This window comes from Zonotrichia leucophrys, chromosome 3 (assembly GCF_028769735.1).
Source record: "Zonotrichia leucophrys gambelii isolate GWCS_2022_RI chromosome 3, RI_Zleu_2.0, whole genome shotgun sequence".
Classification (NCBI taxonomy): domain Eukaryota; kingdom Metazoa; phylum Chordata; class Aves; order Passeriformes; family Passerellidae; genus Zonotrichia; species Zonotrichia leucophrys.
Genome location: NC_088172.1, coordinates 84,080,816 through 84,090,619, shown reverse-complemented (window position 1 = coordinate 84,090,619; position 9,804 = coordinate 84,080,816). Strand labels below are relative to the sequence as shown.

The 9,804-nt window shown below is 46.9% G+C and overlaps 1 protein-coding gene across 1 annotated transcript in view; it reads left to right on the top strand.

The window, feature by feature from the left end:
* Positions 1 to 622: 622 nt before the first annotated feature.
* Positions 623 to 9,804, top strand: part of LPGAT1 (lysophosphatidylglycerol acyltransferase 1) — a 60,865-nt gene continuing 51,683 nt past the window's right edge. The window contains exons 1-3 of the mRNA XM_064709071.1: positions 623 to 839; positions 1,009 to 1,165; positions 1,658 to 1,916. Of these exons, the coding sequence (XP_064565141.1) occupies positions 1,679 to 1,916 (238 nt within the window). The 5' untranslated portion in view covers positions 623 to 839; positions 1,009 to 1,165; positions 1,658 to 1,678. The remainder of the gene's footprint in view (positions 840 to 1,008; positions 1,166 to 1,657; positions 1,917 to 9,804) is intronic.

The window sequence follows — 9,804 nt, the reverse complement described above, 5'->3', positions numbered from 1 at the left end:
TGTCTGGGCCCAAAGGGCCTTTCTGGTGGTGCTGAGGGAATCTGCGGAGCATCCTCTTCTACTTTCCCCGACTGCCCAACTTTAACCAAAAACCAAGGGTGAGGGGGAGTGGTGGGGCCGAGCCCTGATGCTCCCTGCTCACAGAACCACAGTTATCCGGGATGCCCAGCACTGGTTATCCCATCCAGCTCCCTGCCCTGCCCAGGACACCGCCGGGAGTCACCCCGTGTGCCTGCCTGGGAGTGTGCTCCAAACTCTGCTTGAGCTCTGCCAGGCTTGGTGCTGTGACCACTGCCCTGGGGAGCTGTTCCAGCGCCCAAACACCCTCTGGTGCAGAGCCTTGTCCATCCTAAACCTGCCCTGACACAGCTTCAGGCCATTCCCCGGCTCGTCCCGGTGTCTCCCCGCCCAGCCCGGGACGGGCGCTGAGGGCAGCCGCTGCCTGTGCCCCCTCCGCGGAGGCCGGGCCGGCCCGGGATGCGCTGCGGCATCCGTCCCGGTGTCTGTCTGTCTGCCTGTCCGTCTATCTGTGTGTGTGTGTGCGAGTGAGAGCGGCAGGGCGCGGGGGGTGTGCGATGCCCGGCGGGGGCGGCGCTCGCTGCAACGCCAGCCCCGCTCCCGGGCGGTCAGGGCGGACGCGGCGGGGGCGGGGAGCGCGGCCCCAGCGCCCGGCATGAGCCCGCGGCGGGGGCTCGGAGGCGGCGGCGGTGCCGAGGTACGAACCCCCGCCCCCGGCAGGTGCAGGGTCCTCCCCCCGCCCGCGGCACCGCCTGCCCTTGCGGGGCCGGGGCTCGGCGCGGTCCCGCCCGCGGAGCGCCGAGCCGGCAGGGAGGGGAAGGGTAAGCGAGGGGAGGGGAAGGGAACGCAAAGCAAAGCAGAGCGCAGCGTGCCAGGCCCGGCCGCGGGCGCGGGAGAACCGAGGTGAACCCGCGGTCTGCGCCTGCCCGCCCGGCCCGGCGCTCCCGCCTCCCCCGCGCTCACGCCGCCCGCCCCCCTCTCCCTCCGCAGGGAGCCGCAGGGCGAGCAGCGCTGCCGCGGCCGGGCCAGCCTCCGCCGGGTCCATGAGCCGCCGCCAGCCGCCGCCGCCAGCCCACACCGCCGCCGCCGCCGGGCCCAGCTCCCCCAGCCCCGCCGCTTCCGCCGCCGCTCCGCCGCCCCGCCGGAGGTGAGTCCCGGGGCCGCGCCGCCGCCTCCCCGCCCCGCGGGCCCGGGCTCCTGTCAGCCGCGCCGGGGCGGGGGAGAGGCCGCCGGAGCGCCCGCCGCCTTTCCGGGGAGGGGGAGCTGGAGGGCGGCCGGGAGCACGCGTGAGTGCCCCGGGCCGGGAGTGCGGGCTGGGCTGCCCCGGAGCCCGGGCACGGAGGCAGCGCCGGCCGGAGGTCGCACCGAAGCCTCCCTGCCTGCCCCGGGGCGGGGGTCGCTGCCTGCCCGGGGACCCGCGGCCGGAGCGGGCCGGGGCCGGGCCGGGGACACCCGCGCCTCGCCCCCTCGGGCACCGGTCGCCTGGCACCGTGTTGTGCTGTCCCCACTCAGGGAGAGCTCCCTGTGCCACCGTGGGTTTGCTGTACTCACTCGGGGAGAGCTCCCTGTGCCACCGTGGTTTTGCTGTCCCCACTCGAGGAGCGCTCCCTGTGCCACCTTGCTGTCCCTCTCTCCGCAGGACGGTCCCGCTGTGAAGAGCATGGCCGTGACTGTAGAGAAGGCCCAGAAGTTGGGCTACACCTGCCTGAAAGCACTCCTCAGGTTCGCTTTTATGGTCGCCAATAACCTGGTTGCTATTCCGTCCTACGTCTTGTATTTAATTGTGCTGCAGCCTCTCCGAATATTGGACAGCAAAAGCTTCTGGTATATCGAAGGAGTGTTATTTAAATGGCTTTTAGCTATGGTGGCTTCCTGGGGCTGGTGGGCAGGATACACAGGTAAGAATGTCTTATTAATTTAAAACATACTAATGTGTTAAAATACTGTTTTGATAAGGGTATAGGGGAATATCTGAATGTAGTAAATATGCAGGATGTTCTTCTTTCACTTGTCTTACAGATGTGTTTCTGGGTTGAGATGCTGTGTACTGAAACATTATTTAAGTCATAGCTAGAAACTTTATATGTTTTAAGAGGTTTGCAGTCAGTATTTTGTGGTAGTGAAATGAGAAATATGACTTCTCCTTAGTATCTTGATCACATTATTTTAGTGTTTCATGAAAAAGATACATCTCCTCAGAAGAGAGTTGGTTCGTACTGTGCACGTACCTAGTACAACTAAACTTTTCTTATATTAAGTGTGTGCATCTCTAAACCATCTCCCCTTAGAAACATCAGGAGCCAAGGCTGAGAAGTTTGACACGAAGCTCGTGTCAGAAGAGTAGGTCTTCTGCTCCTTGCAGCAGCGACTGTCTTTTGTGCCGTCTCAGAAGGGAGGGAAGCAGAGGGAACCTCTTTCATTCGAGTAGTGATACGGAATATTTCCCAACCGTATGACTCTTCATTTACTGTTAGCAGGGCTAATTACAGTATCTGTAGGGGTTTTCCCTCTGCATGCTTGCTTTGTGGTTATTTCTGAACTTGTTTTTGCTCGTTTAGTATTCATAGGCTCATCAAGGTGATGGACTGAACTGAAATATTAAGGAAGGCTCTGGTCTTGTCCTCGAATGCACTGATTTTCATCCTGGCTACTGCACTTCATGAAAAAACCAGCCATGAGTTCTTTGTACGAGCTTTGGAAAGGGAAGAAATGAATCTATTGAGTGCAAAGTATGAGCAGCCCTCCTAAAATTCTTTCCTTCTCTTCTGCCCAGGCTGCATCTGCAGGTCTTGTGTAAACAAGAAAAACAAGGAATGGCAGCAGACAGCTCTGGAGTCTGGTCAGACTCCTGATTAGTCAGAAAGTCAGTGTTGGCCTAGACGGAGCCTTGTTAGGCAACGAGAGCTGACGCCTCAGTGCCAGTGTGGCTTTTGGTGCCCTGTCCTTTCCAAGATGCACAGAGGTTCTGTGGATACTCTAGGTGAGCTTCCCGTGCTTTTTAAGGACTTGGTGGCAGCAGCAGCAAGCTGGACTCTGATCTGTCGGGCTAGAACTGTTGCAGCGTTGCACTGCTTCAAAACGCCTTGCCTGGTACGGCTCAAGCTTATCCAGAGATGCTGTTTAAAGGCCTTTTTATATGTTTGCTCATTAAAAGAAGTCCACATGGTGTTTGCAGTGGCAGGTACACTTGTAAAAGTCTGCTTTATGTCGTAAAGCACACAGGCCTTCCAGAAGGAAGGACTGACCTTCAAGGTGTCTTGTGTACTGTTAATTGGAAATAGGAAAGTTTATGGCCGTAATGGTGATGTTAAAGTCCTACAGCTCGTGGCCCCGAGGATTCACTGTGTGTACTGAAGGTGCTGGTTAAAATTCATTGTCCCATGACAATTTTTGAAAGCCATTTCCTCAGGGTAGTTTCACTGCTGACTGCAGAACTGTGTGGTTTCTTTTGCCTATTGCTTGGAAGGTGGTCTTAGCATGATTTGCATATCCTAGAATCTTCCTGAAGCATCTGTTGGTTGGTGTTGCTGATTTGAAATCACTTATTTTACGGTCTTGAAATGTCTTAGTATATTTGTTTGAAGTATTTACAGACTGCTATGCAGAAGTGTTTTAAGGGATGGTGTACGGCTAAGGAGGCCCTTCTTTTTGCTTTTTACTATGAAGCATGGCTTTTGGGGAGGATTTTGAGCAAATGCTTGTATGAAGCATTTTTATTAATTAAATTAATTAAATACATTTTATTTGACATTAAGGCATTAGTGTGTTTTATACTGAAATTATATGAGTTAGCAAGAAGAGTTTATTTCTTTGTCCTTTCTTTAACCTCATCAGTGTTCTCTACCACTTGCAGAACAAACCTAGAAAGTGTATCTTTCTGGCTTCAAAATACGCAGACAGAGTAATCTGTGTCTTTTTCCAGATAATTACTTTTATAAAAACCTGCCACTAGGTCCCCTGTTATTTATACAGTATGACATAACTAACTCAGAACTGAAATACTGCTTTATTGGAGTTGGTGTCCAAGACTTGCAGTGGTACGTCTGCAAGAGACATTTCTCCAGAATTCTGCTGTTCTATCTTCCAAAAAACTAAGTCAAAGGTAGGCTTCAGTATGTTCTATCTTTGCAAAAGTAGATACAAGACAGTAAATATGCATGGGTTCATTGAAAAGATTGAAGTTTTTGTCTTTTGAGTGGCAGAGTAGTTGGTGAACGTTTTTTGTTGGTTTATTTGTCTTTAAGAGGGTAACCAGATAAATAAGTTTACTTGTCTTTTAGTTGGAGGGGGTGGTCTGCTTCAGTTGTGTTGCAAGTATGTTTTAGTTCTTTTGCTTATTTATTTTTTCCCTTTCCAAGCTTGGGTCATCTCTTGGGTAAGAAGCGACATAAATAATTTGTAATTAAGGACTTAAACTCAGCCTGCAGAATAGATTCAGGGCAGACTTTTTTTGCTCCCGTAATTTGTGTGTAATGTGTAGGAGAAAGCTCGACACCAAATGAAGAGAATATGGTGAGTGCTAGCTTACCCTTCTGGGCTTTGCTGCTGTTGCATAATTGTTGGTATATTTTATTGAATATAGCTGGAAGAGCTGAGAAAGAACTCCTGAATCATGTCTGCCCTTCTCTTTCTCTGTCTAAACCTGGGGGTTTCTGTTAGGAACATAGAGGATTTATGATCACAGAAATTATCTGATCTGTGTCTGTATCAGTAGCTCTAATCTCTGCTTTTTGATAAAGGTAGGTGTTTCTGTTTGCAGATGCACTTGGTATTATGTAAAGAAATAGCATATGACTGGACAAGCAAATTAAAGAAGGGACTGGAAAAGAAATTGTAAAGGTCACTGTCGTCTCCCTAATCTTTTTCTTCTTAAGATGCAAGTATGAGAGAGAACTTGTGCATAATTGGTTTACTTTGATTTTTAAAGGGCAGAGTATGATAAATATCTCTGTTGTTCTCTTGAGCTCCATAGGGTTTCTTACAAAAATGAGAACTGGATATCTTTTTATGAAGAGTGTACAGACAGTCTAGCAATGTTATTTTATTTTTATACGATTTCAGAAAGGCCTTCTTATAACTCTTCTAAATCTCCTTTTTAAAGGCATTTTTTAATAAATGTATTGCTCTTGTAGGAGCTGTTCAGTCAGGGCACTTGGAATCTGCATATTAGTGTGATTTGAAAGGCACCTTTGAATAATACTTCTAAATATTTTCCTGCATTTGTTGGAAGATGCATTCTAAAAAAAGCAAACTCAAGAGTGCTTGATCCTTTGTTGGCAAGCACCTTTTCCCCTGTACTATAATTTGTCATTTAATATATGAGTACACCAGATAGCACTAAATAGTGTGGTAGATGGGAGGGAGATGGAGCACATCTGTGGTGGTGAATTCTGGCGATCTTTTGCTCACCTACAAAACTAGTTTTAAAGCTGTCATCTTAGAGATTTCATCTTCTTTGGTCAAGTATTGCAGACCAAGTGTAATATCCATGTACTTAATCGAATCACCAAAAATAGGACTGCCAGAGAGAGGCTTGCTTAATTACACACAGAGGAATGGTTTTGTTGCCTCTGTGCAGTCGGAATGCAGGAGCCCGTGATGGTGGTGTTGCAGTGTTGCAATGAGGAGTCTCTGGGACTCAGAGCACTCAGCTGGCAGTGCAGCCCTGGCGCTGGGCATGCTGATGTTCTGCTCCAGTGTGCTCCACACGGCTCGTCCCACCACGGGAGCGGGGCTGCTGCCTCTGGCTGCGGCTGGGGAGGGGCTGCCAGGGTGAGTTGTAGCTAGGATATCTTCTGAAAAATCTTTTCTTTAAGATTTTTTTTTCTCTTGAGAAGCTGAGAAGCCTCAAGAACAAAATGTAAACAATGATTATCTGCTGCTGTGGAATGCAACAGGTGGATCTGTGGTTGGTCCCATGTGGTTGTTTCTAATTAATGGCCAATCACAGTCCAGCTGTCCAGACTGTCTCAGTCAGTGACAAGCTTTTGTTATCATTCTTTTTCTATTCTGATGAAATCTTTTCTTCTATTCTTTTAGTATAGTTTGAATATAATATATATAATAAAATAATAAATCAAGCCTTCTGAAACATAAAGTCAACATTCTCGTCTCTTCCCTCCTCCTGGGACCCCTGTGAACACCGTCACAGTGAGTGTCCTCTGACTGCAGCAATCATCAGCTCTTCTGTCAGCACCAGGGGAGAGAAGCCCTGGGCTCTGCAGGCTTGTGTGCATCTGGGCAGGGGGTTTCTTCAGACCTGTGCCTGGGGTATTTCATACTCCAGCAGCAAAGAGGAGACCTTGACAAAACCTTGTGTTTCAGCCTCTCAGTGACACACAGAGCAGTATTGGATAGATCAGTGAGCTATGGACAGGGGGAGGGCAGTAATACACCTGTTAATTCACACTGAAAACTATGAGGGCTGTGATTGTGCTTGCTGGTATAATGATGCAGTGCTTAATTAAAAGTGGACCCATCCTGTGGTGTTACTGTTCTGTGTCAGCCAGGATGGTGACTAATTTTAAAGAGTGTCTGTAAGAATTGTCAGGTTTTGTCAAGTGAGGAGAATTTCTATCTCTGTTCAGCCAAGTAAAGAAAAGCTGAGATTGAGATTTTGATTTTTAGTTGTCCCCGTCTCTTCTCCTCCCAAGAGATTTAGCTTTTATTGGCTGATTTATACATGTGATTAGAATGAGACCACTCTATAATTTTTCAGCAGTCATACTTTTTTTTTTCCCTCTAATGCAAAATCTTGTTTCCGTTTTATCAGTCAACAGGCTTAATTCCTGTAATCGTCTAAGAATGCAAATGTTTTTGTCTTCCAGAGCTGTAAAAGACACAGGTGGAGTTGCTGTGACAACACTTCCTTGGTGCAGACAACATGTGCTGTCTGTGCTGCTTCTTGTGACAGGTTGGCCCCTCTCCTTGGGCAGGAAGTGCAGCAGAAGCTGAAGGACAGCAGATGAGATAAAGTAAATTTTTTGTCCCATACAAGGAGGCAGTGTTATTTCAGGAGACCTGTCTCTAACCCTACCATTGGCTCTGCTCTCCTCAGTTCCTAGGGTGTGATTTTTCACTGGCAGTGTTTTGCTTTTGAGTCTGGTCACTACTCTGAGGATTGGGCAGGGAGAGGCACAGGGGAATAACTTCTGTTTTTGAGGTCAGGCAGTGTATGAAATGGAGAAGGAAAACAGTTCTTGATAACATTTTCTTAGAATGTTCAAAAGTACCTGATTTGGCTCAGTAGATTTGGGTAGCAGAGTACTGCACATAAACTTCTGGCTTATGCTGGGGGTGTGTGTTGAATTTCTAGGCAATCTCTGACTTAAATTAAGCTTTCCTTGATGTGTAGGTTATGCTGAGATCAAGCAGGAGTTTTTGCATTCATTTTGCTGTTTGTAAGAGGAAGTTTGTGTTTACCTTTGGAGCTGACTGGATAAGAAAAGGTCAGAGTTGGATGAGCTGGGGACATTGGAGCTGTTTCCAGTGTGGCCTCGGAGCAAAGGCCCATCCCAAAGGCAGCTTTGCGTAAGCAGAGGGAAGGTGTGCACTGAACTTGGTGTCATCTTCTGTGGGCTTGTCATGTGTCTGTGCAGAGTGCTGCACACAGACCCTTGTCCTTTTCTAATGGCATGAGAAATCACATCAGAAACTCCCCATATCTCCTTCTGGGGACATGGGTTACAGTTACCATACTTCTTTGTACTTCATCTAATGCCAGCAAATGTAATCTAATGTGTCAGAAGCAGTAAAGCTTGTAATTCATTTTTCTATTGTATCATTTCACTGTAAAGGGTCATTCCAAAAGATTAGATAATGAAATATTCTCTGAGTTGATTTTTTTTTTTTTCAGGAAGCTGCTGCCTCCTGGCACAAAGCTTAGAGTAAAAGCTCACACTATTGTTTTTGTTGTTTGTTACTATTTAAGTACTTTTAAAATTTCTTGTTTATTTGGGGTTTTTTTCCCCTTTTTTACAGCAGGTTAGTCTCTGTTCCTGTTTCACCTACTGTGGATAATACAAGAACTATTGCAAGCCTACCAAAGCATAGTAAAGATGAAATTATTGATGAATACATACACAGAAAGGTCTGATTCTATAATTTGAAGTCCAGCAATGGCTGTGGAATGTTTCTAAATTAGCTCATATGCTCACAGCCAAAGGAAAGTGAAGTTTTAGCAATTCTGGCTTCCATTCCTCCTCATAGCTGAGTTTGCTTTTTTTAGCATGTGTTTTTATCCCCCCTAGTTCATCTGGGCCTTTGTTTTTAGCATATCTATTCACATTAGTCTTCTTATTTCTCCCTTCATTACTGAAGGGATATGACTAAGAGTACCTGAAAGATGTGTCTCTGTTCTCTTTACCTTTTGCTGCTCTTCTCCTTGATGGTAGGCTTTTAGGAACCATGTGAAATAATTACAGGAGAGCTTTTGTCAAGCTTTGATTTGGATAATCTTAGGGAGTTAAATATTTTGTCCACAAATTGTTTGCAGTGAATTTTTTTTTTCACTTGAACAGTGTCATCATGTGTATTGAAACATGTGAGAAATGATGCCTTTATGTCAAAGATGCAATTTCTCACTCTCATTTAATGTAACTAAAGCATGGAAGTTTTGGAGATTTTCAAGAAAGCTGGAAGAAAATAAAATTGAAATTTTAATGTGGAGAAGAAAACTCTTTTTCTCTAAAGTTTTGTTCTGGGAAATTACTTTTTTAGAATGAGTAACAGAATACATCACTTTCCCTTTTTCTGTCATGTGTGTGAGAGGGACAGAAGAGTCTTGCCAAAGGTTAGTTTGGCAAGGTTTGAAGGTGCTGAAAAATGGAAGAGTTGTGCAACTCTAATTAGACAGGGTAGTTAGTAAATCCTTTATGGGATATAATCACAGTGCTGTAACTCTGCAGGGTGAGCTGAGCCAAAGTACAGCTCCAAGATATGTAATCTGCTGGTGTGTGTTGCAGTGGGACATCAGCTCTGCTGCTGGGGATGACACATCAGATGTGGCCTTGTGTAGGCACAGAACTGCCCTGCTCTTGCAGCCACACAGCTCAGTCCAGCCACTTGTGGGTGCACTCACTGAGATAAATAAAGCTAATATGTTTGCATTCCCCAAAATGTTCCGTGACACCAGTGAGGGGTTCTGTGTATGAGGCTGTTCTGGGTTTTTCCTCTCCCTCCACAAAGCATTTCGAGCAAGGAGTGCCACAGAAGAAAGGCAGTCCCAGCCTTTCAGATTCATCCCACCACTGCTTCAGTTGTATTGGCCAAATATTTAATGATGTGTGGTGGTCTGGATCACAGCCAGCTCTGGCCTGTGCTAACACTACCCATCCTCCCCTTTTTTTGCTGGGTGACATAGAAGACACAGCCCCTAACCGAGTTCCTTTTGTGGGTGTGGTGAGAGAAAGTAGGTACAAGCAGCAGAGGGAAAGGGGAAGGAAATGCATCTTTTGGTGGCAGCAGCAGCTGTAGTGTATTTTTTAAACTAGTGCTTATGGCCTCAATTCAAGAGAGCAGTCCCATGCAGGTCAGGGTTTTAGTATGTGAATGTCACTGAAGTAGATTTCTGCATCTTTTCTTACTATTTTCTTAACTGGTTGATGTTGTTTAGACTGGAAGAGTGCCTTCTGCCAAATTCTTTTAGAGAAGAAAACTAAGCCTAGGGTGAGAACAAAGGGCTAGGATAAACTGAAAACTAGTTCATAAAGAAATAAGTTCTGGTGGTGGTTGTGGTGCAAACAGCAAGGGGGTTTCTCTGAAGTCTTGTATGTGTACTATTTGAAT